Here is a 27218-nt window from a genome sequence, read left to right as displayed (position 1 = left end):
AAACACATGAATTGCATTGCATTAGATAACAAAATGGAGATATACAATATTTTTTCCAAATTATTTTGCTATCCCAATTGGTCAAAAGGTCATTTTTACTGAAAAAACAGTACATTCCCACAGGTTTGAAAGCAGAGTACCCCCGGATGTTAAATTTCTACACACTAAGGGGCTAATCACTAGCCTGGTCCAACCAGACATTCATTTCATTTGTACAGAGAGTCTGGCCAGGCTCCATTGGAAAGCGTTACTTCCGTTAAGGAGGGTCCATTGTTGAAGTTTAAAACTATTGGATCTGCCCAGAGTCACTCAGGATCTGCCAAAGCCAATCGCTAACGTGTGGTCGTGACGTATATCATGCACCGAAACCGGACGAAACAACAAGTCAGAATAATCAGACAAACAAAACTTAGCAAACCTGGTTCTTGCTCCGGCTTTAACTTCTGTATATTCAGCAGTTTTGCAACAACGGACCGAATAGCTTTTCTCACGTCTTTTGAAAGATTCGGTAACAATGTACATCTAAAATAGAAAAAACGGCCAAAACAATTGTACACCTCTCTGCACATCTTGAAGTGTAATCATTCGTAATCTGAGATTTGCAACGAAACTAACGTCAAGCAATCCTCAAATCCAGCAATATGTCATTACGCTGCCATTACTGAACTACAACTCAAACTGACGCACGACCTCAGCGTCATCGTTCTTAGCCACCCCCATCTGTTCGCTGATTGGTCCTGCAGATTTTTGCAGGAGAAAACGAAACTCTATAGAGCCATCCCAGACGTACTGCTGAAGCGAAATGTAAATTAAGCGGAAGCACGTAGGAGGGCGGAGCCAGGCTAGCTAATCACACCAAAAGCGCTTTAAACGCTTGGAAACGCAAGGCACGACGCACTGCCTTTTATTAAAAAAGAGCAGTGCGACGCAGCTTTTTATATTGCTAAGCAAAGATGCGTTTACACGTGTCTGGAGGTCTTGTGGCGCTAATGAGGCGTTTCGTGCGGTAGACGCGAATCCGCCTCATTTGCGCGACTAGTTTGCGCGAATGACACAAATTAACCCGTGAATGACGTGAATTGAGCGTTGCCACGGGAGTTGAAAAATCTGAACTTTGCCGGAAAATCGTGCCGCATTAACCAATCAGGAGCTTGCTATAGTAGTGACGTGATTACAGGAAGCAAGCAGAGTCGCAGATGCCCCTCCCATGACGCAAATTTCCGTGTGAATGTCTCGAATGACAAGAATTTCACACGCAGTTTTTACGTGCGAATGAAGCGAGTAAACTCAAAATGTTCAAGCATCCAACTATGCGCGAATAGCGCGTTTTTGCCACCTCTACTGCATTTGGTGTGAATCCAGCATTAGGGTGTAGTATAGGAAGGAACGTGACCTTATTTTGATTAATATATTTTAATTAATATAACTAACATTTGATATCTATTGTAGTGCATGCATTTTTTAAATGTGTATTAGGTGTCTTAATATTTTGGGGTGGCATCGTATAGTCATATATGTTTATGTCACACAATAACTTACAGTATATCTGTTTGTAGAACTTTCTGTTGATTTCAACATTAAATGTTTATACTAATAAATAAAGTATGTAGGTAATACTATACTTTATGATGGTTTTCAAATATAAAAATGGGTTATATAAACTGGTTTTTCCTTTTGCAGGTTTCATTTTGATGAGAACATCAGTTGTGTTTCCACTCTAAGTGCCATAGAAGCCAAATTAACTCGATTGTTTCAGTCCGAGTACCTTTCCCTCCTTCAGACCTTTCAGTAAGTAAGATCTCATTCTCTTTCTGTTCTCTCTTTACCTTCTTTCGCCTTTCAGGATAAGACCTTATTAACCCTCTCTAAAACTTAGCACAGGTCTCCATTAATGCACAAGGTGTTTTATTTTTTTCTGGGTCAAAGGTTGACAAGTTTTTTAATAGTCTGTTTAATTAAAACTTCACATGGTTAAGCAAGAACCTCATAGAAACTATTCAGTTCAAATGAATTTCCTTCAAAACCTCTTTAGCCCTAAATCCTTTACTTTGAAATCTCATTATTTTACTGTGTGCACTGCTGCTTATGCCTTAAGCAAATGCTTTGTAATGCATGTAGGGAAGATAAAGCATTTTCATTTACAAATAAGTGTGTTTGTTTGCACAGGAAAATTGATAAGTTCAATAAAGGAATTATTACTCAGGAGGAATTCAGAGCCGCGTTTGAGAGCAGGTAAATTCATTAAAATTATTTTTCCTTTACCCTTTTATCACTGCTTCCTATTTACAGAGGCTATTTGTATGTCATCAATTTACAATAATCCACATATTGATATTCAAGATTTAAAATATAAAACATATCTTTGTTTGGACATGTCTTATCTAATTTCCATTGGTACCCTGCGAAGAAAAAGGTGCACATGGTTCCAGGAACTTACAATAAATGAGTCTAGTAAATTTTAAAACTAATTTACTCTCCTTGTTGTGGTTTGAAACTCCCCTGTCTTTGAAAACACATTTACCTCACCATAATCCTCTTTATTTGAGTGTGTATTACACGTAAGTCAGGTCTGAAGCACATTCCCACAATTTTATTCATAACATTTGATAAGTTCATTTGTCTTTATCTGTGTTTTCTGGAGCGAGTGAAGGTTGTAGTTTGTTCGAGTGAATATTTGAGGGTGTACATACATGTATGTGAAGTCTAATCCCTTGATTGACTGGCCGGTGCATGTTCGTCTCTGTTCGATGACCGGGTGAAGAGGGCAGTTGACCTGTTGACCTCCTGACCCTGTAGTGTGTAAGAGGGTCAATGAGTGGCGTATGCTTAGGGCCCGCTGAACTGATTGGCCCTCATGAGCAGGTTCTCTGGCTTCAGTGACACCGGTGACCTCATTCTGACCTTTCTCTGACCTTCTCTGCAGGTTTGGCCTGGAGATTTCCGAACCTCAGTTTGAGCAGCTGTTGGACAGGCTTCCTCTTGACCATCGCGGAAATGTGCAGTACCCGATCTTCATGGCAACCTTTGACACCAGGTATTCCCCTGAATGAGCTATATATCTATCTATCTGTCTGTCTGTATGTGTTTGTCTGTCTGTCTGTCAAAAGAAAATCTTTTGCTACTATGTATAACTTAAACTACAATAGTCTGTAGTGGAGCATCCATGACAAAGCAGACATGACACCGGAATATTTGGTGATATATAATGTAGTAATATTTTTTTAGGTTTTATCTAAATTACCTTTAGAGAAAATATTTTTGTTTAAAAATAATAGATCATTTTCTATGATCATCTCATCATTTTATAATTGGCATTTTCCTATTTCCGGAGCTTGGACCTAACCCAGACCATACAGAAAAGGCCATAATACTTTTAAACTATGATACCATAATACTATTATACCATGATAATATAATATTATGCACTTATGTTGCTCAATTGTGGCTACAACCACTGCATCATTTGTATTCAGGGTAAGGGAATAGATTAGTTCAGTAGTGACATCATGCTTCAGGGTGGCTCACCCACCCGCTTTGTGTTCTTGTCATTGGGTTTAACTTAAAAAAAACAGCAGTAGGAAAGACTTCAAAATGCATCTTTATACAGTTTATAGGTCTTTGTAGTTTTAAACTGTACTGAATTTATTACGTTTTCACCGTAAAAAGTGAAAAGTTGGATCAACTTAAAAAATACTTCAATTGGTAATAAAATCAGTTAAAATAGTAGGTATGGGTCGATATAATATTCTGGCAGTATGATAACCTTAAGCAAAGCCTTGAAGGGACAAACATATGCTTATTTTCCAGCTCTCCTCGAGTTAAACAGTTGAGTTTTACCGTTTTGGAACCATTTAGCCGATCTCTGGTTCTGGCAGTACCACTTTTAGCATAGCTTAGCATAATTCATTGAATCTGATTGGACCATTAGCATCGTGCTGAAAAAACATGTGTGGAGCAGGTGCAATGATATTATGCAGTACCCAAAAATAGTCCCTAGATATTGAAAGTTACCAATGGGACTATTTTTAAGCCCTGCGTAATATCATTGAGTCTGGTGCACTTATGGTACTGCAGCAAAGTCTTTCATTATCACGCCGGAATGAGAGTATAGTTCCTAGCCATATCGGTAAATAAAAAACCCCAACTTTTAATTTTACGTCATTCTCAGACACGATGTAACTACAAAAGAGGCAAGTTTTAAATAGGAAAAATATTTGAAACGCTTTATTATTTTTTAATGTGATGCTAACCCCGGATTTCCACCGACTGCGGAGCGGCTGCAGATCAGCTTCGCTGCGTTACGTCTCCGCACTCTGCCGTCCGCCAATACCCACCAGTTCCGTTTTTGTTGCAGAGCGGCTGCGTGCTGAAGTGACGAGGACCCATGAGGTCTCGCAAATTCACGTGATGATCACGCGATACCTAGTTCTGTCTCTGCCCATTATGCCGTTAAATTATGACATTTTTACAAACCAGCCCAGATCACAACACGAGATCTCGCGTAGACAGAGCAGTACATCAAATCCATCCAAAATTCAAAAAATAAGAAGGCTGCTAAAACATTTATATATGATCTATCTTTAATGTATTTATTTGAAACTCCCCCAGGCTCTGTTCCTGTCTATTATTTGTTGTTTTTGTATTAATGACTTTATTTGTGTGTGTTTGTAATGTTTGTATTGCAAAGATTTAATAAAAAAACACGAGTTCTCGTGAATTCAGGTATGATCACGCGATAAAGTCATGGCTCCGCCCTGCGGAGCTGTCCGGCATCCGTCAAAAATAGAAGCTCTGGGTATTTGTGCCGGAGGGCTGCGGATGGCCGGAGCTGTGACGGATTCGGAGCGCAGTCAGTGGAAATACACACATTGACTTGAATGTGTAGTGGTAGGCCCAAAAGGGAAAACATTTTACAATGTAGCTGACTACGCCACCCTGTAGAACAGGGAAATAATATAATATAAATCAATTTTATTGAAAAAAAGCTCACAGGAACACTGCTTCACAAGAAGGGGTCTTGAGACATGGATACCAAAAAATACAAAACTTTATTATATTAAAACAGGAATCTTAAAATCAATTATGTACGATGGCATCAGGCTAGAAAATCTAAGAGTTACTATGAAGGGGACCGAGGCATGCCTATGGTAGTCCAAATTAATTAAGGAGCACACAGCCCCGGTATCACTGCAACCTTAAACACCCGGTGCTCCACTCTCACCACACTACACACACAGGCATCAATGGTGAACACACTGCACTCTGGAAGTCCCACCACCGTACTCGAGGCCTACTAATGGACAGCCGGCAGCCTCGGCTCCTGTAACAAAGGAATAATAAACCAAACAAAAAAAAGATTTAGTATGAGAAACCTAAATAAAATAAACAAAGAAAAGATTTTGCAAAGAAAACTGCTAAACCACAAAATAACCCAGCTACAGAAATGAGGTCTTAGCAGAATGAAGAAGTGTACCTCCAAACTCACAGCTATTATCAAATGCTAGACCACATACAAAATAAGTAACTGGGGCAAGTACATAAAGAAAACAAATGAAATTCAATACACCAACCAAATAAACAAAATAAGACAAATACTTACAAATAAACAAATACCAAACTACATAAATACCACAAAATAATTCAAAATAAATAAGTATTAAACAAAAGAACCACAAAAGCTACCTGCATTAAGATCAAAAGTCCAGCCAACTGGGGAAATGCACCTCAAGATCAGATTAATGGTACAGGACAATTTACAACCAAAGCAGGTAGAAAACATAAGAAATACAAATAAATGAATAAACAGATTTAACCAAAAAAGGCCCAATTATACATTTATGTGACGGGCTTTAACCGACGCCTTAGCGTCCACTCTGTCCCCAACGTCACACAACGTTGATGCAAAAAGCTTTAGAATTGCATCGTAGAACAATCACAGACAAAGCAGCAGCATCATCATAAATAGTTGCCAGCTAATCATAGTCCCAAATCCAAATATTCCTCCTACAGGGAATTAATTAAAATTATTTCCAGCCTCATTAGAAATGTTCAAGTGCAATAAAACTACACGTACCTTCAACGGCACTGCGAGAGCGCACACACGTACCTTCAACGTCACTGCGATAGCGCACACACCCAATCGCAGCAGCCAGCACAAGTTTACACAGGAGAACATGCAGGAGCAGCCACGAATAGTAATTATTCACGAGCCATCCCAGAGCTATGAATCGAATGTTTAGACACTTATTTCACGTCACACATTCAATAAGCGATAGGCTACACAACACATACTTGCAAACAAACACGTACCTTAGAATGTCTTCACTGATCGCGTGCACGCAAGGGCGGCGGCCGGCACGAGATTACGCCGAGGAAGGTTAGATACAGGAACAGTCACAAATGATAATCAACACGAATGATCCAAGAGCTATAAATTAAGTGTTTAGAGTGATGTTTACCTCAAGTCATTAAGGGATAAGCGCTGAGGTACACAACACATACCTGCAAACAAACAGGGCAAATGCGGAAGCGGGAGGAGCGAAACGGAAGGGGCGATCCCTGGCAATGACGCACGGAAAGGCTTCAACACACCAGCGGCATCTTACAAACCTGCTTATATCAGGGTACGTGATATCTAATTAGACCACTTGTACAGCTGTAGCAAATAATAAAAAATAAAAAAAGCCTAATAGAAAGGACATCCCACTACAATCGGAAACCGATAGACTCCACCGCCGTTCCGCAGCGGATCCGCAGCCGTTCCGCAGTCGGTGGAAATCCGGGGTAATGGTCCAATCAGATTCAATTAATTGTGCTAACCTATGCTAAAACCGCTACCGCCAGACCCGGGGATCGTCTGAATGGATTTCAAAACGGTTAAACTAACTTGTTTAACTCTAGGGGAGCTGGAAAATAAGCTTATTTTTTTTTCAAGTTGAGTATCTCTTTAAGTTTCATGGCGTTGCGGTATTGCCATTATGACACTGAACACAATACATTGTATTTTTAAGCAACATACATGTATGCCAGGTAAAAATAAAGCTTTTTAATACATATTGCAAAAAATATATTTTTATAATTAAATGTAAACATCAAATTAAGCATGAACCACTGCTTGGTTAAGAGGTTTGTCAGCCAGGCAAGAATTCAAGGACCTGCTAACATCCTTGCACTGTATACATTAATTTTACACAGTAAAGTTAGCTTAGTGTAATAGTTGATACACGTTATGTATGATATATAAACAAAGGTAATTAACCTGTCATTTACAATACTGTACAATCCTGTAAAAGGACTCTGTTGTTGTTGATTCTATAAGAAAGTACCAGAAGATGCATTTAGGCCACAAAAGCCATTTGTTTATGTGGTTCCTGCTGAAACCGCCTTAATGCATTTGCTGTAAACTGAATGAATATAAACGGATTTATCGCTACAAGCCTTTCGGCTTTTTGCATTTATACGGAGATGCTTTAAAACTGTTGCATATGAGGATTAGGAAGTGACCACCCCGAAGGACCCATGTGAACTCCACTAACCTAATGAATGAGCAACAATAACCAACGCAATGTAAACGTTTCTTAAATAGAACAGAGTAATGAATTTTAATCTGCTGGAATAGCAGCTCTGAGACGGTCGGTTTTACTGCGTGTGTGTGTGTCTAGCTAGCACGAATCAAATGGGGGCAGGGTATGAGCTTAGCTGCTCATTTTATTTTCCTTCTCAGTGTGTGTAGAGGATAAAGACCTAGAAAACCAGCCTGGCTTAGTTGACAGGTGACAAGGGTTATACTGAATGGGGATTTTGTAATACTAACAGTGGGGAAAAGGCCCATGCACCAAGGGACCTCCTGAATAGAAAGAAAGAAAACTTTGGAACTTTTATAACACTGAGAAAGGCAGATCGTGCTCCGCCAATGACAGCTACAAACTCTCTCTCTCTGTTTGTCCCATGAGAAATGCTAAATCATTCATGCTAAAACTAAAGCTGATCTCGGTGTCAGCAGTTCCTGTGTGGCATTTCCTCTGTTTGGACGAAAATTTGACATGTTAGTCAAACAGAGCATTAGCCGCCGACATTCAGACCTTGGCAGATTAACATCGCTCACATCCCGGACTAGCTTTCTTTTGAGTTTAGTGCATTACTCTAAATATTTCAGTGTTACAATATGCAACAAATAATTGTATTTTGATAGATAGAAAAACTTGCTAAAAGTCTGGTCACGTCTACTATTGCTCAATGGATGTTTGCAGCAGAAATCTAGTCATATTAATAGGAATTTTGTCTGATGGACGTCTGGTGGCTATTTTTCCTGTGTCTTAGCCATCCATTGGCACATTAACGGCAAACACTTAGTGTTCACAAATTTGTCATATCATACTCTTGGATGCCTTTGAGAAACTAGTTAGCATCTTGCGAACATATAGATTATGGCTACACTAGTGGGAAAACAGATTTTGCAATCTTAGCTCTGGAGAATGTTGAGTTCAGGTCCCATATTTCAAAGCTTTCTAGAGTTTTATTTTAGGTTGTGATGTCCTTGAGAAAAGGTCGTTTCGGACGATAATAAGTAATAATCATGAGCCTCTCCTCTGATAGGCCTGTTGTTGAGAAATACACCGTTGAAATAATATTACCAATGGACGTTAATGGGCAGTTTCCCAGACAGGGTATTCTATCAAAACTTGTGGCTACCAAAGACTGTAACTTTACAAAACAACACGTAAGCATCAAGTTATCATCACGTTAGCATTGCATAACCATTTACAATAATTCATTTCAGTTTTCTCTGGCTCCATAATGTAACTTAACTCTTTCTCCGTCAGCGTTTAAAAAAAAGTTTTTTATAATTTTCACAAAAGTTTAATGCCTTCCACAAAATGTTCTTCTTTAGATATATAAACCTACAATATATCAATTGAAAGAACAGACCCTCTGTTTTAAAAAAAAAAACATTTTGTCCTACCTATATTTGTTCTCTTTTTATCACCTTTCAAATATGGGTTTCTTCAAAAATACACAATTTTGAGCAAAAAGCTAAGATAATTGCATTTTTGGGACTTTTAATAAAGATCCGATTCAGAGCGATGATCAAAACACACACACAGAGTTTTTACTGTTTGTCCTTAGGGGTTGCTTCGGGGTTTCCAATGCTATCTCACAAGAATTCACACATACAAATTGGCTAATTCGTATTGATTCATACGACCACATTCGTAAGTTTTCATAGGATTTGCCTTGACCCCTGTGACGTTGGGGTTAGGGGTTGGGTTACGTTGTTGTTTTTTTCATGGGAATCATACGTTTTTGCACAATTAACTTCGTATGAATTCATATGAATTAGCCAACTCGTAAAATTTGAACAAATTCTCGTGAGAACTTTATACGTTGGGTAAGAGCACCACCTGGTGGATAATAGCGGAAATACGGATTGTCAGAAAAACTCATTAAGCGTTTTCTCTTAATTGACGTGTTAACTCGAAAATGAAACTTATCACAAATATGAACACTTGAACATATATCATTGTGATAACAACTACTTGAAAGGACCAAAACCATCTTTTGGAAACTTTTATTGAAAATGTAAATATTTTTTTTATTTAGAGCAGAGTCCCATTCATTTGAATGGAGAGGACGGGTTTTATGGCTTGTACTGCAGCCAGCCACCAGAGTTAACTCGTCAATAGCGGGGAAAGAGTAGTCCCTACTTTGTTGGGTCCGATAAAACGCATCTGATTGTCACACGCATCTCGTCAGTAACCGGCAGCTTGTCCTGAAAGCAGTGGCGTGCCGTGGGGTTTCAGTCAGGGCCTTCAGTAAGCATGTAAACCACATACTACTTATCTGTTACAGCTAACGCACCCATATGCAAATAATGCGCATATTCGGCCGCACATACAGGCACTCAGCAACATGACAGCTGATCAACAATTAGCCTAAAACAGTATGCTAGGTAAGGGTGGGTTGAACTCAGACTAAATTTCACTGCATGTATCATGTAATCCCCCTATGCACACTGTGTGCATAGTGTCACATCCACAGGCTATAGGCTACTATCAGTGCAACATGAACCACTCAATAACAATGTGCATAAGCCCTTAATAATGCTTATTATCAGATACAAACCACAATCTGCATGATACAATACTCGACAAGTAGTAAAGCACTCACCCGTCACTTTTCAGTCACATACCCGAGGACATGAGAGCTGCGCTGCGTTACTGAAGTCAGTCGTCTCATCCACCATAACTGCCACCAAATTTGTTTGTTTGTCGCAAGTCAGCATCATGCTCCGCTAATAGCGTGAACAATTCCAAGTAATTACCCCTGTTCAGCGAATCTTCATCGTGTCCCCTGATAATTCTTGCCGTCCCAAAAAATGAACACAGTCAAGACGCTTCAGAATGTCCCGGTTCTTTCTGACCCTCTCGTTGTGGACACTGATCTCCCGTTTTCTATACTCGTTAAGTTGCAAATCCACGACATTCACCAAAAGTTTTTAAATGCATGACTGACATTATTATGGCGCTCGGAGCCTTGGTGTTTAAGAGCTGCCTTTGTGAAGCTGTTCAGACTGTCAAAGCCAGAATCATTCCATGTCCCTTTACTCGTATTAAAACGTAAACACGGCAAACAAAATAACTTGTTGTGCTAGGGGCAACAAGATCGGGTGTATCTGCAACAGCGGGTGTCATTTTCTTTAAAAACTGAATTTCGCACTCGCGTTGGAAATTGACGACAGACGTTAGGGGTAGCGCTGGGCACGTCGCTAGACCCGGAGGACGTGCTTTCAATAAACGCCAAATTTTGATTGGTTGATGTTTCTGTCACTAATGATTGTAACAAATCAGATGTGTTGTCCTTCAACACAAGCCTAGCAGTATCTGTAGAGCTGGCCCCAGCTGAATAAGCTGATTTTTATGTGAATTTTTGAGGGTACTCTGGTTCAACCTTAACAAAATTAACTAATTTTGCGGACATAACACCAATGAAAAAAAATAAATAGCATACTAAAGAAAAACATTTAACACTTTTTAAAAAATTATTTTTTATTTTTTTATAGGGCCAGCAGAGAAGGCCCTGCTGGTCCTGACAGCCCACCACTGCCTGAAAGCAGTTGATGGCGATTTACTAACGTTACTAATCAAGGAACCGGCTTTAAGATGCGCGTGACAATGGCATGTGATTTATTGTGCATCCCTACTTAAAATGTGTGAAAAGTTTACTTATGGGTGTGGATTTGAGGTCAGAGCCAACAAAGTAGCGACTGCAAAATCTTTGATGAGCAGATTCTTGGAGAAACCGCCATTGAACTGTGCCACATTGATGAAGCAGTCACTTATGAAATGTTTAGAACATACTGCTAAGTTTGAACCGGGTGTGCCTCATAAGTCTTGAAAAGTGAAGCCGCTGGCTCTTTGATCGCCCCCTGGTGGCTGGCTGCAGTACAAGTCATAAACCCCGCCCTCTCCATTCATTAAATGGGACTCTGCTCTAAATAAAAAATATTTACACTTCCAATAAAAGTTTCCGAAAGATGGTTTTGGTCCTTTCAAGTAGTTGTTATCACACTGATATATGTTCAAGTGTTCATATTTGTGATATGTTTCATTTTAGCTACTAATTTGATGCTATAGAAACGGTGCGTGTCGTTATGATTGGCGTGGTTAAATTGGTCGCGCGAGCGTTTGGGCGGAAGTTTTATACCACGGCTCCGCATTGGGCTCCACTTATGATTCCTTCTGCACATGCCTTGGCTCCATATTGACGTTTTTTACGTAACATGGCGGCGACCATGGTCGGACATTTTTGGCTTCTATTCATTACAATGGAGGGAGGCGACGTCGCGTCGTCCATCTTTTTTAACAGTCTATGGGTTGAACCAATTGTTGTGAAATTTCAGAATGAACATTAACCATTGGTCTTGTTGTATATTAATGTTTTTCAGAAGCCTGTGCACTGATTTAGTTTCCTGACATCCATCGATTAAACTGTTTTCTCAATATGGTGCGATATTCCTTGGGGGTTTGTTTGGCAAAAAGTGGGTGGGGCGGTGGACGGTGACAGTGCTCGGGGTGGTGACCGAAGGCCGGTATTCCTGACGTCACGTTTCACAATGGCTTGTGAAAAATCACAGCTACTTCAAGCAAGCTGTGTGAATTTAACTATAAAAAGATGGTACTTGCGTAGCCCCTAGACCTCAGTTATCATGAAAAAATCCATGAAATTTCAGATTTTACAATATGGGACCTTTAATGATCATCACCTTTGTTTTGGATGTTTTCATAAGGCTGGAGAACTAAAGGTAGAAACAAATGAGAAACAAATGATGCACTTAACATATACCACAAAGGACAGTTTTTGTGTTAAATGACACATGAAATTACTGGGGGGAAATCTAAGTAGGAAACAAGCAAAATCTCCATGTGCTCCAAATATACACTTGTTAAGGAGATACATGTACTGTCAGGAAAAAGTAAAAAACTGTACCTTTTCTGTCGCTGGGGTGGTACCATAAGAATCTGTTTTGCACCTTTACATGTATACAAAACATTATACAATGTTATTTAAAGAACCTATTGGTCCTTAAAAGTACACAATAAGTCCTTAGTTTAATTTTTTACACAAAAAAAGTACATTTCAATGTGTTGTATACTTGTAAAGAAACAAAAAGTAACCATTGAGGGTACCACCACAGTGACAGAAAAGGTTTTGTAATTTTTGTTGATAATGTGCCGGAGGCCATAAAAACACAACTGAGATCGCTGGAATACCTCAGTTGTGTTTTATCTACTTCTTGGCATTCCTGCATGGATATTAGTATGCATTGATGTGACAATGGTGCTTGTACAAGTTATTAGAGTAGTATTTAGTACATTTCTTCTGCCTCAATTCAACTTGATTCTTCTGTCTCTCCCAGTGGTCTCAAAACAAGCTGGCGGTTGTCGGGCCCCTCACAGTTTGTGTGGTCCATGTGATGAGAGACAGTGAGATCAGGCAGTCGTGGGATGGGTAGATGTCGGATCTTCGTGTGGGAACCTCAGACGTCAAAATCCCAGATATCCCACCCTAATCTCCGCCAAAACATTTAGTTTTTCCTCTTTCTCTCTCGTATCTCCCTCTTTTTCTCTCCTTTCCTCCCTCCGCCCATTTGCGGCTTTAATTTTTATTCATGGGGTGTGAAGGGGTTGAGACGGGGGTGTGGGGACAGGATCGGGATAGAAGGGGATAACTTCTTGAGCTGGGTCCAGGGCTCAGACCAGTGCTGGTGACAATGGCCTCAGTGTTGTGCTGGGTGTTGTGAGCAGGCCGTTCGGACATTCTTCCCCTGTCAGTGGAAGCAGATCTGGGAGGTAGTGGTGCCCGGGATTACCATCTCATTAATAGCAGCCATGACTTTTGTTCAAAGCCCGACTTGTGTAATGTTGCCGTGTGGATGATGGGTAATCCGTTGAAGCTGCAGCTGTAGGGAACACTGGACACACAAATACACACATAAACACACACACACACAGTGACTGCACAATCTGATTCATTTCTATGAATGCGATATGCATACAATCATTGATGTTGAGATTTGAAAGGGACAAAATATTTTCCCAAAAGTGAGCAAAACCTGACAAATCTTAGCAAAACCTACTTTTTAGTAAATAACGTTTGTTATATTGTAAACATAGGGTTAGATTATTTATAACTAGTGCTCTATCTGTAGTCTCCATCACACATTTCACCCTTCACATTCGTCTTCTCTCAGATGGTGGCCAAGATTAAAGGGAACAATAAAGTTTCAAATGTGATAAATGTGCATCTACTTATTCCCTCTCTCACTCCTCCACACATCCTCAGACGAGATGAAATGAAAGAGAAATAAGCTGCCCATTCATTCACCAGTTATCTCTGTGGGTATCTCCTCTCTGCGAGTGACTCGTTCCTCCCTCAAGATCTCTCTTCTTTTAATGTCAAATCCCTCAATGTCTGCTTGTGGAGAATAGCGTGTGCGTGAGAAGTTTAACCGACCCCTCGTCTGTTAAAACAACACAATGTCTTTCCTCTGCAAAGTTCAGTCGTCTGAGGCTGAAATGGGGTCTGCTGATGGCTCTGAATCTGAATTGACCACTGTAAGAATGAACTTGTACAGGGTTTAGAGTCACTCCTATTTAGAATAGTTAACCAATATAACACAACTGAAACAATGAAAATTACGTTGTAACTAAAGTAAATTCAAAATTCACATTTTTTAAATATTTTGCTTCAAAGTACACTGTATTAAATTCTCTGCTACCTTAAATAATTTATGTTTGATCAACTCAGATTTACGCAACATGATCTCACAAAAAGTCATGTTATAGTCATGAAAAATTTGATCAATTTATTTGTGTCCGTGGCACAACTTTCTTTTTCATGTCATTTCATGTATTGCTTTTTCTCTTTTTCCGCCTATTTTTAAACCATTGTCGCTTGAGATTGGGGTTAGATTTGGGGTTTGGGTTAGGATGTACTTTTATGTATTGGTTTCTACATGTTTTTCTTCCACTTTTAAAACTATTCTTGCCTGGAGTTTGGGTTAGAGTTGGGGTAAGGATGTCTAAAAATGTAACAGAAAGTGATTCTAACCCCGACCCCAAGCGACAATGGTAAGAAAATAGGAAAAACAATGAGAAAACAATACATAAAATGACACGAAAAAGAAAGTGTGCAACGGACACAAAAGCTATTCATAGAAATTCATGCAAGTGACACGAAACAAGAGAGTAGTTGTTACAACATATAAAATGAAGTGACTATATTTTACAACTAATCTCTAGTTGATATGATAAATAATAGTAAGTTAAAATGACTTGTAAATCCTAGTTAATTGAATAAAAAAAAATTTTTTACGGTGTAGTTACTCTTTGCCTAGAATTTGTAAAAATGTTTTCTTGGCTTTTTATCAAGCATCTTGAGGTCTCACATTGAGATGTTTTTAAACAGTTTTGAAGAAGTTCTGATCTTTATTATGTAGTCATAAGTGATCCATTTAAAAAAAAAAAAATTTTTTTTGAAAAAGCTTTAGTTTTCTAATGAAAAAAATGAACAATTATTAGCACAATAATAATTTTCTCTACAAAATAATCTAAAACATTTAATGATAAACATTTCAGTCAACCCTAAACTGCCAAATAGTAGGTCTGTGTAATAGCATGTTTGAAAGTATCATTTTTATGTCATTTTACAGCTTAAATTTGGGATTAAGAGCTTTTAGAGGCAAAATATTTAAAAAGCTTTCTTAGTTGCTTTTTAATTCAATAAAAAATTATACATTTTGTAATAAACGGAAATAAATTAATATTATGAAAGGGTCATTTTAATATTTTTTAATGAAATAATATATATATATATTATACCTTATTTTTTAACAGTTTTGTGTGTGTGTGTGTGTGTGTGTGTGTGTGTGTGTGTGTACCTGGTAATTATCACGTTGTGGGGACCAATTGTCCCCACAAAGATAGGAATACCAGTGTTTTTGTGACCTTGTGGGGACATTTTGATGTCCCCATGAGGAAACAAGCTTATAAATCAAACAAGATGATGTTTATTGAAAATCTAAGGTACAAGAAAGGTTTTTGTGATTGTTGGGGTTAGGGAATGGGGCAGGTAAGGGGAATAGAATATACAGTTTGTATGGTATAAAATGCATTACGTCTATGGAATGTCCCCACAAAACATGGAAACCAGAATGCGTGTGTTTGTTTCACAACACATGTATGATTTATTTAGGTGGTTAAAATATGTTAAAAAGGTGTCCCGATAGGCAAAAATGATTCAGACATGTGAATTAACTTTGACTTATTTGACACCAATGTTACTCAATGCTGATGACTCAAATAACTAGCCTTTTTGTCACCAAGACAACCGTCTCCGGTACTTCTATACACTTGTAAAATCACTTTTATTTGTAACCATGCTTGACATAGAATCAGTTGAAAACGTTTCAGTTTATAAAATGAATTGAGTTGTTTTAGCAAGGGAACAATCAGGACATTTTAGTGCAAATTTCCATCCAACTCAATAGATCTTGAATTTATTGTGGTTTACTTGGAGCGTGTGTGTGTGTGTGGGTGGGTGTGTGTTGTTTTTTGGCTTTGCGTCAATGTCACATCCTGCTGTGTTGGTTTTGTGGCAGTCCTGTTGGACATGGAAGTCCTGCTGAGTTGTCCGTGGCTGGGTCAGGAGGTCTCTTCCCTCAGTTTCCTATTAGACATCCAACAGGTCCGCTAATAGACTTAACCTCTGGCTATGATCGGTGATCAGTATTTAGCTCTATATAGTTCTCTTATGAGTTAGTGATTGGCAAATGCAAATACTTTATATGGTACCATTTTAAGTATCTTTTTACACAGATCTTCAGGAAAAACATTCACATAAGTAAATGTTTATTTAACAAAAATAAAAAAACATTTTTGAGCCAAAATGTTTATCTTCATGATGCTGCATTGAGACATTGCAGTGTCTTTTCTGGATATTTTAGGCATTTTCGGTGCATTACGTGTGAAATAAAGAATGCCATTCAGCTGTTTAAAAGAGCAGATTGTCTTTGGCATGCTAACAACTTTGTCTTTGACTATGCACAAATACAAACACATTGCCTCTTGCAGTCAGCGTCATTTCCATTTATCTCTCTGAACTCCTAAGAATGTTCTCATTTAAACCAACTGTGTCTTTTAAATCTCACCATCTTTTTCTCTCCCTGCTCTTTCTTTCTCTCTTTATCCACTCCGGCACTCTTTGCTCTACCCATGACCTCTCAAGCCAGCGGTCCGCCCGCTTCGTTCGGACTGTGGCCTTAAGATGGCCCAGGACACTTCCCCAAAGCCTGGGGTGTGGCCGTCCTCTCTCGAGCACAAAAGAGCTACGGCTATCCGCTCAGCCGAGCCTGGCCCCCATCAACCCATTCGAGCGCACAGAGAACACATTAGCCAAGGCTGGCCTTTGTGGCTTTAGCTTTTCTCATGTGCTTCTTCATAGCTCAGCTAAGACTTCAAGACCATCAGGTGTCTGCCTGGTTTGACCACTCCAGTTGCTTTCAAAGCGGTCAGTTGGAGCGTTTTAGTGTCAGGTCCTGTAGCTCTCCGCGTTCACCACTCAAGCGAAAACTGTTGGAATTCTGGGAATTCTGAAACACAAAGCGATTTTTCTTACAAAGTTTGATCTGAACACCAATGGCCTGAAAGACTTTGTGTTTCTTTCTCTTTTTGCTTCTTTAGGAAAGGAGTTCCCAGTCTTTTCCAGCCAGTTGCTCAGCCTGCCGCTAATGATTCAGATGAGGAGAAGGGCTTAGTGGAACAAAATCGAAGTGACCTTGAGGTATGATGGTTACAAGATATGTAGGCTTTCCATCCTTCATCTAAATATATAAAATCCCCCATCAGCACAATGTTACTTCTCATACTGTATTTTAAGTTTCTCTGAAAAAACTGTTAAGTACAACATGATCTCATGGAAAGTCATGTTATAGTCACGAAAAATTGTATTAATTTATTTGTGCCCATGGCACGAAATGCAGCTTTTTTTTCGCGCCTTGATTTTTCATGGCACTCGCACACATTTCTATAAATAGTTTTTTGTGTCCTTGGCACAACTTTCTTTTTCGTGTCATTTTATGTATTGTTTTCTTTTTTTATATTTTTAAATAATTCCGCTTGGGGATTGGGTTAGATTTGGGGTTTTGCTTAGTATGTACTTTTATGTATCAGTTTATACCTGTTTTTCCTCCGCTTTTAAAACTATTTTCACCTAGAGTTGGGGCTAGAGGTTAGACTGTCTAAAAATATAACAGAAAGTGATTATAACCCCAACCCCAAGTGACAATGGTAAGAAAATAGGAAAAAACAATGAGAAAACAATACATAAAATGACACAAAAAAGAAAGTTGTGCAATGGACATGAAAAACTATTTGTAAAAATTCATGCGAGTACCACAAAAACAAAGCTGAATTTCGTGCCATGGACAAATTTTTTGTGACTGTAACACGACTTTCCGTGAGAAAAGCTAAGATTATGAATTATGTACTCTCTTAATGTATGTCTTTATCTATACATTTATTTGTGAAAATATTAAACAAATAATAAAATCTGATTGTATGAGTCGCCTTTAAAGCCTCTCTAACATATTGTTTACATATACCTACATTTTATTACGTAATGCTCCAGGTTGCTACACTGTAAAAAATGCTGAGATGTTTTAACCCAAGGTTGGGTCAAATATGGCTTAAATAAACCAACGGTTGGGTCCATATTTTACCTAGCCATGGGTTGAAACAACCTAGCATCAACAAATACAATATAATCACTTCCCAATGAGCATCTAACAGAAGTGTGTCTACTGAATTCCTAAATCTAATGTTTCAGTTGTTTAGGCTGGTAAGGAGTGTGGTGGCAAGCCGTTACAAAGATTTACTGAGAGAGTTTGAAGAGCTGGATGAGAAGAACACCAGGCGTCTCACACAAGAAGATATGTACCGGTTACTTAAAAGGTGGTTTATCATACAAACACACACACATTCTGGTTTCCATGTTTTGTGGGGACATTCCAGAGACGTAATGCATTTTATACTGTACAAACTATATTTTGTAATCCCCTTACCTACCCCATTCCCTAACCACAACCATCACAGAAACCCTTCTCCTACTTCACATTTTCAAGTAACATCATTTTGTTTGATTTATAAGCTTGTTTCCTCATGGGGACATCAAAATGTCCCCACAAGGTCACAAAAATACTGGTACTCCTATCTTTGTGGGGACAATTGGTCCTGATAATTACCAGGTACACACACAAAACATTTGCCCTTTTTGATATTCTAAATTAAAATAACACATGCCATGCATATCATTAGTCTAATAATCTGAAAATCAGCCAAAATAGCCAGTAAATACAGTATGTGCATTAAAAAGTAGTTGATTTGTTTTTAAGCATAATGTCTTTATTAGCACCTTTGTTTGTGTTCAGAACTTCAGGTAAATTCATTATATGGTTGTGTCCAAACACACACAGCAAATATATAGACTGCATTCCTTATCATTTTCTATAGCAGTGGTTCTCAAACTGGGGGCCATGGTTCCCTATGGGGCCCCGAGATGGTGCCAAGGGGGCCCCGGTCTTATGAAAGTTCATAAATAAGTCATAAATTCTTTGTAATTAAATCTCAGAAAATTCACACACCGAAAAAGTTTGAGAACCACTGGTCTATAGCAGCCATGCGTATGCATAATTGCATCACGTGTCTTGTCAAAATAAGTCCCTTCTACAGACCCGTCTAAAGGGTTTATGATAAAAGAGACGCTCGCATTTGCCAGATACACACATAATCTCATTCATAATCAGAGTTAACTGTTAAGGGAGTGTCTTGCGTGTTTTTTGTGAACATGAGCATCTCTTTTATCATAAACGGTTTTGACGCATCTACAGCAGGCACTTATTTTGACAAAACACGTGATGCACATGGTTCACATGACGCAACAAACACATATTTGTAAAAACTAGCAACACACACGATACTCCGAACACATATTTTGAATTTGCGCCCCTCAGAAGAGCACTCACGAGCCGCCACTGTTGATTATAGACGGTTTCATCGGCCGCACGTGCGTTGTCGTGGTTACGCGGCTGGTCGGAACTTAACTTCTGGTCTCTGTTTGTTTTATAGTCTGACTAGTGGCTAAAATGAACTCTGGAACAAACACCTTGTCAAAGATAACAAATGTTTTAGTTTTTCTAAAGACGAGGGCCGTCGACGATCATGGATCACCACTATGTGAAAGGAGGTTTGGCAGCCGGTTTAGTTAACATTGTCTATTATAGTGCACATTTTACACATCAACATTAGCTCAGTGTTGTTTTTTATACGCTTTAGTTATGAAAAAGTACTTGTTGTTTATTTTGCTTGTTATCAGAAATGTACTACTCTAAAATAACTTTGTTGTTATTGATTCTTAGCTGAGTTTACCGGAAGTTACGTGTGATCCACGAAAGCTGTTTATGTTGATACTGCTGAAACCGTCTATAGAAGAGGTCTTCTAGTCATGTATTTCTAAATAAATGATTAGAATAAAAATGAGAGACATCACATCACTGACCCTTTTGCATTTCAGGTGATTAAGTGCATTTGTGCATTTATATTATCATGAGTTCCAAACCCATGACCTTTTCGCTGCTAATGCAATGCTCTGCACGAAACACTTTTTCTCGCACATCTCTTTTTTGCTTGATTTCGCTCTATTTTTCTCAGCCTTTGAACTAAACCTGTTGTTGTGCACTAAACCAAACCCTCCTGAACTGTTTACCCCATGTGAGAACCTCTTCCATTTCTATAAATTATTTATCTGTTTATTTACTCTCCTCCCACCTCCCCCGTGCTGTTTCTCCAGTTCCTCCTTTGACCCTCTTTGTGATTTCTCTCCCACCCTCTTCTCATTCTTTTTTCTACATCGCCCTCTTTTATCTCTCTATTCATTTTTGGGCTGGAATATGGCAGCGGGCCTAAAAGGAGTCGTGGTCTGAATGGGGGGCATCGCGAGTGGATTTGCATAATCTGTGGCGTGGCACTGGTGCACGGAGACAGAGAGACGGTGCCAACCGGTCCAAGGTGAACTGAACTCGCCTCGCCAGCTCAGAGATTAGTGACACTAACAGGCTTTACTGGAGCCCAGTTCACAGAGGGTTTGGCTGACATATCAGTGCCAACTCCTCTGGCTCCCACAGTGTATGTCTGGTGAGAAACTGTTGCTTCTGTCATTGATTTCTACACAGCGGAGGCTCATTTATATGTTCGCTTGCTTACACACATACAAATGCACGCTTAAAGTGTTTAGCCTAGCATGGTGCATCTAAAAAGGACTAACAAACCACAACAAGCCACATTATGCATCTTGTGACAAAACAATTGCATATGTTAATGTTATAAAACTTGCATTTTAGTCTGGGACTATAGGTTTAAGCCTTGTCTGTGAAACTGGGCCAAAGCTAAACCTAAGCTTGACCTAAATAGAAGATCAGTTCATTTTTTTTTTGTCTTTTATACTCAACATAAAAGTTTGAATTTCAGGAACTCCACCATCTCCAAGATGTTTTCAGAGTGCATAAATACTGTAAACTCTTTTGAACCTGAACCCATTGAGCTAAAATAGGAGATCAGGGTTATAAGCGTATGTTTGTTTGCTGTCAGATCCTCTTATGTTGTGTTTTCTCACAGAGCTGTTTTTTTTCAGGCGTGACAGTATGTTTGTGTATTTGTGTATGAGAAACTGTTGCTTCTGTAATGTTTGCTGCCAAGTTTTAGCTTGAATTAAAGGGGTGAGGGGGTGTAGAGAAGGAGGGGTACAGTGTCTCTATTCCTCTACGATATGGACGTATACCTACAAACAAACACTTTCACTTTCAGAGCATTGTCACTCCTTTTTCCCATTCTTCTTCCTCTCATCATTCTCCGCTCTCCTTCTCTCCCCTCCTAGGTTAGAGCTACATCCCGAAGTCACTCGCGGAGAGGTTAGGAAGTTATGGTCCTCGTTGTTCACGCAGCAGGACGGAACTGTGGACTTTCAACAGTTTATTCGTCATTTTGGACCGTCGCCCAAATCTTGCTGTTTCCCTAATGCCAAGCACAATCCCCCCAAACGTGGAGATAATGACTTCATGCGCCTCTCCAAAACACTCAACTGTGTTTCAGATATACTTGTGGATTCTTTACGGGCCAAGGTGGGGGTGCAGTGCAGTACCCTTGCAATGGGACTACTTCTTTGTTTGAAAGATTGGAGGTTCGTGTGTTTTTTCAGTGAAAAGAGATCTCTTTCTTCCAACAGGTGGAGTTGTGTGTTTCTGATCTCTGGACTGAGTTTTCCGAAATGGATTTTTCTGGAACCGGTTTTGTGAGAAGCGAGGAATTCAAAGAGATCCTTATGAATCTCTGTGTTCTGCTCAGCCAGTATGAGTGCGATTTATTGGCCAAGAAGTTTGACATTAACCACGATGGCAGGTATGCACCCACGCAAACATGCAGTATGAAGAATTTTTGGAGCATTTTACTAAGTGTCTTGTTGTACTGGCCATGACTGATAAACTTGTCGGATGCAAAATATTATCAGCACATCAGTATTATCGGCCGATAATGGCTTATAAATTAATTAACCTCATCTGCCAGATACGGAAAAATAAACTAATAGGATTTGCGATATAAAGACCGCAGGTCCCACGTTTGTACTATAGGAGAAGTTTACTTTAGGAATCATGTCATCTAGTGACGTTGTCATACTCAATTCTAGTCAGAATTTGAGTCTGATACTGCTCCATTTGGCTGTGATTATGGGACGTGTTTCAACCGAACCAGGACAAAAAATCACTCTGAACTCAATTGGATAGACTTGCAACCAATCCGAGCAACCGAGTGTGTGACGTATGTTGAAATGGCATCCGTCCTTTTGCAGCCTGACCTAACCTGCTAGTTATTTTGCTACAATGAGACAAAAATTATGATTGTACTAAGTCTGAGTTTGCGAATGTACATCAACACCTACTATGTTTGCAACATTTCATTCATATCACAACATTGTGACTTATTTACTAAGTCATACAGTCAGACTATCTCTTACCATTTGTAAGTTCATCCACGGGCTTCCGAAAAGGAGCTGGCTATGACCACTAGTCAAATCCACTTTGTCATGCATGCCGAGTTTCCCATTTTCATTGTGTCCCATCTTCTTAGCGACCATTGGAGCCAGCTGATAAATTAAACTTTTGCTGAATCCCGTAGGAGGGACGGCAAAAACATCTTTCCGATCAACAAATGCCTTGATAACATTTCTCTGTTCCTCTTTTAAAATCAATGCGCTGTCGATATCTTCTAGAACAGACTCAATGGCAGAATCTTCACATCTTAATTATCCAGTGTGCAGCCATCTTTATTGTAAACAGAATCAACACAAGCGCTCTTTGGTGACATGGTTGACTACGTTACAGTTGATCATCTGTCCATCATTGTATAAAGCCCTTCCTGACAAGTTGATTAGTTCGCCCAGCTTTGGTTCGAGCATAGTTGCGCCACAACGGAGCGACACCAGACCGAACTTCCTGACCTAAAATGTTGTGGGCGTGGCTAAGTTCGTCTGGCACCCGTGAGACGGATAAATGAGCAAAATATTCCGTGACTATTACACAGAAATTCGTGAGATCAGGCTGACTCTAACTGTGATACATCTGATTTTTCATCCTATCAGAGTATCCTATGTAGAGTTCCTCAAGCCTTTCCTATCCCAGAGTCAAACGTGGAAGCATGGATCCAACATGGCAGCTGCTCTGCAGTCTCCCAGAGAAACTAAAGAAATTTCCACACCAGGAACATTAAGCCGCAGGATCAGGCGCAGGGTAATGTACTCTATTGCTTCTAGGTGATATCATTTATGGTCTGTATTTCTGAAGAGTTCGCTTATTTTTTGGTAAAAGTTAGTAAGTTGCTTTGCAGAATAGCATCTGCAGAGTATAAATTTCAATTGTTTGTTTGTGTTGTAGCTCCAACGTAAGCACAAGGCCCTGCGGAGGGCCTGTGGCCGACTGGACAGCTCCGACACTGGGCTTCTGTCTGCGGCCGAGCTGGGTGCTGCACTTCAGCTGTGTGGAGTTTGTGACAGTCAGGAAGAGCTGAGATCTGTGTTCTCCACCCTTCACGCTCACCCCTCTGGACTACTGGACTACCGCCCGCTCTTAATAGACAAACACAGGACCTCCAGTCACAGCCAGCAAACCAAACAGCAGCTCAGCCAAAAGAGTCAATAGGTCAGAGTTTCAAAGCAAATTATGGCTACATTGACATAGTAAGTGTGTAGCTTTTTACAACAATACAGATTAGAAAGAAAAGTGAACAGTAAATTTGAACTTTTTCATGTTATTTGCTTTAAGACAGCTGTAATGGACACAATCAATATGGATTATTAAAATATTACTTTATATTAGATATGCTTAGATTTGATGCATTGTATTTAATTTAGTTTTTATGTTGTGTGCATGCTTCTCTAACATTGCATGAACAGTGGTACACATATAACATCACAAAATCAAAGATACTGTTTCTCTAACATTTGCTAAATAAAATGTCAAATGCAGAGTGTGTCAATTGATTTGAACTACACAAATAGTATACATTATTTAATCACTTTATAGCATGGGTATTCAACAGGGGGTCCGAGGACCCTTGGGGGTTCGTGGTGGTAAAATAAAAATTAAATTAGGCATTATAATGAAGAGCATAACATTTCCACAATAATGTTTTTTGTTAAAATTAAAAAATAACATTTTAAAATCTTTGTAACATAACCACCATAACAAAGTATGTAAATCGAATCTTGATTTGATGTACTACAGAGGTCCCTACACCTCCTATCTATCCATAAAGGGGTTCTTGGTCCAATAAAGATTGAAGATCTCTGGTTTATAGTGTAAACTTGAACCCTTCGCTTTTATTAGTCTTAGTTTTTAAGCATTTAATGATGATAATTAGATTATTGGTATTTTCATTTTAGTTTTTGCAGCCTTTTTTTTTTACATCAAAACAATTCAAATGTATATAAAGTGTTTCTGTAATTCGACTGTAGCAATGCGTTCACAGAAGCATAAAGGTCACTGGTTTGATTCCCAGGGATCATACATACAAATGTATGGATCAAATGGACTGTAGGTCACTTAGCAAAAAAGGCATCTGCCAAATGCATAATTGTCATGTAATGTAAAATTCATTTTTAATTTTAAACAAAAAACAATCCAGATATCATTATGACAGCAAAATGTATATATTACACATTTAAATAAAACCTTTCAGGCTGGGCATTCCTTTGTCAACATGCTTTTTAGATTCACTTGAAAGTGTCCATCATACTTTAAGTGAACATGGTATTATGTAACACCACATGATGTTTCACATGTATGTACTACCCTGCAGTTTCAGATGTGTTCAGAAAGGACCTTGGTAACACGATCACTTACATATAAATAAATCTTTAGATTGTAAGATGATCTCTGACTGCCTTCATTTAAGCATTTTACATGACAATAGTTGAAAATCCTGAGCCATTTTAGCTCTGCTTGATTTGTGTTGATTCATACGGTGTGATGAAGCTAAGAACTCTAATTTTACCAGCTTTTCTCCCTCCACTTAACACAGTGTTCCCCTCTGTGGATTTAAACCAATATTGGCTTGTTGGTCATTTGGTTCCTTTTCAACGCTTTCGTCTTTCAGTTTTCCCATCTGCATACCCTCTTTGTTGCCATTCCCCTTTTTTTCTTCTTTTCCATATTGACGTTTGGCAAACAGCTTTATGTTATCCATCTAATAATTTGTTCATCCACCCATCATTCTGTCTGTTCATCCATCAATTACTCACTCTGACAGTTGGATGACAGACACATCTGCTTTTCTTTCATTTGAAAGTGCAGTCATAGTTGGTACATCGTTTTGATTTGGTGTCACCTAATTCAAATGTTTTTCTTGATACTATAACACATTTTCATCTGAAGGAATGAGAAGGAGAAACATTTATTTGTTACTTTTTAAATGTTTTTGAAATTGATGATCTTGAACAAATAATGAAGATTAATAGCCAATAATTGCCCAGAATAGATGGAAACTACTTTCCATATTTATACATTAGATGGATGGATGGATGGATGGATGGATGGATGGATGGATGGATGGTAAGGCAGATATGCAGATAGATAGGTAGGCAGATAGATGGATGGATGTATAGATGAATGGATGGATGGATGATGGATGGGTGGATAGTTAGGCAGATATGCAGATAGGCAAATAGATAGGCCAGCAGATAGATAGGCAGATGGATGGATGGGTAGATACATGGATGGATGGAAGATAGATAGATAGTTGGATGGATGGATGGGTGGATGGATGGATGGATGGATGGATGGGTCAGCGGATGGATAGGTTAGCGGATGGATGGATAGGTTAGCGGATGGATGGATGGATGGATAGGTTAGCGGATGGATGGATGGATGGATGGATAGGTTAGCGGATGGATGGATGGATAGGTTAGCGGATGGATGGATGGATGGATGGATTGATGGATGGATGGATGGATAGGTTAGCGGATGGATGGACGATGGATGGATGGACGATGGATGGAGGGACGGATGGATGGACAATAGATGGATGGACGGACGATGGATGGACAATGGATGGACGGACAGATGGACGATGGATGGATAGATGATGGATGGATAGGCAGATGGATGTATGAATAGATAGATATATAGATGGATGGAAGATGGATAGTTAGGCAGGTATGCAGATAGGCAAATAGATAGGCCAGCAGATAGATAGGCAGATGGATGGATGGATGGGTGGATAGATGGATGGATAGATAGATAGATAGATAGATAGATAGATAGATAGATAGATAGATAGATAGATAGATAGATAGATAGATAGATAGATAGATAGATAGATAGATAGTCATAGATAGTCATAGTCATAGTCATAGTCATAGTTAATTTATTGTCACTCTACTGTATACATGTATACAGTTGAACGAAATTTCGTTTCATACAGATCCGTGTGCAACCATACACAAATACATATAACAACACCTCATGATACACACAATACATACCAACAGTAACCCATACAGTACTGTAAAACCAAAACAATTGTGCAACTCAACCATAAGAAAGTCATTATTATTTAAAGTTATTAAGCTCATAGTCCTTCAATGGGGGGGGGAATGGAAACAGCAATTTATGACAACGGTATGATGACTGGCACCCTGGTATTTAGGGCTCTGACAGCTTGAGGGAAAAACTATTGTAGAATCTTGTAGTGCGAGTCCTGATGCTGCATAACCTCCTACCAGATGGTAACGGGACAAACACACTATGTGAGGGGTGGGAGGGGTCCTTTATGATGGCTGAAGCTCTGTTCACACAGCGTGATGTAAAGATGTCTTGGATGGGTGGTAGAGAGGCCCCTATAATCTTCTCTGCTGTCCTCACTATGTGCTGCAGGGACTTACGTTCGTGTGTTTTACAGTTTCCAAACCACACTGTGATACAGTAGGTCATTATGTTCTCCACAGTTCCTCTGTAGAAGGTTTTAAGGATGGGTGAAGGGAGCCGTGCTCTCTTTAGTTTCCGCAGAAAGTACAGGCGTTGTTGTGCTTTCTTCAGTATGGTTCCGGTGTTAACAGAC

At 39.2% G+C, this 27218-nt stretch overlaps 1 protein-coding gene and 2 long non-coding RNA genes across 9 annotated transcripts in view; 1 reads left to right on the top strand and 2 right to left on the bottom strand.

The window, feature by feature from the left end:
• LOC135735892 (EF-hand calcium-binding domain-containing protein 6) overlaps positions 1 to 27218 on the top strand; it is a 44629-nt gene that overhangs the window by 9333 nt on the left and 8078 nt on the right. Inside the window, exons 10-19 of one of the 4 annotated variants that reach the window (XM_065254554.1) lie at positions 1681 to 1788; positions 2167 to 2232; positions 2924 to 3034; positions 17241 to 17340; positions 18385 to 18509; positions 20511 to 20621; positions 21487 to 21730; positions 21835 to 22007; positions 23245 to 23392; positions 23537 to 23838. In XM_065254554.1, coding sequence (XP_065110626.1) covers positions 1681 to 1788; positions 2167 to 2232; positions 2924 to 3034; positions 17241 to 17340; positions 18385 to 18509; positions 20511 to 20621; positions 21487 to 21730; positions 21835 to 22007; positions 23245 to 23392; positions 23537 to 23800 — 1450 coding nt within the window. In that variant the 3' untranslated portion in view covers positions 23801 to 23838. Of the gene's footprint in view, positions 1 to 1680; positions 1789 to 2166; positions 2233 to 2923; positions 3035 to 17240; positions 17341 to 18384; positions 18510 to 20510; positions 20622 to 21486; positions 21731 to 21834; positions 22008 to 23244; positions 23393 to 23536; positions 24113 to 27218 lie in introns of those variants that run through there. The other 3 variants (XM_065254553.1, XM_065254555.1, XM_065254556.1) reach the window with 3 other exon arrangements.
• Positions 1 to 27218, bottom strand: part of LOC135735893 (uncharacterized) — a 226346-nt gene that overhangs the window by 192404 nt on the left and 6724 nt on the right. The gene's annotated exons all lie outside the window — the stretch shown is intronic.
• On the bottom strand, positions 4887 to 6707 carry LOC135735525 (uncharacterized). The gene is made up of 3 exons (XR_010527626.2): positions 6502 to 6707; positions 6310 to 6427; positions 4887 to 6220 (listed from the first exon to the last, which is right to left on the bottom strand). It is a non-coding gene; the product is annotated as an uncharacterized lncRNA (long non-coding RNA).

The sequence above is a fragment of the Paramisgurnus dabryanus genome, chromosome 4 (genome assembly GCF_030506205.2).
Source record: "Paramisgurnus dabryanus chromosome 4, PD_genome_1.1, whole genome shotgun sequence".
Lineage (NCBI taxonomy): Eukaryota > Metazoa > Chordata > Actinopteri > Cypriniformes > Cobitidae > Paramisgurnus > Paramisgurnus dabryanus.
Note: the sequence above shows the minus strand (reverse complement) of the source record. Positions and strands in the feature narration are given on the sequence as shown.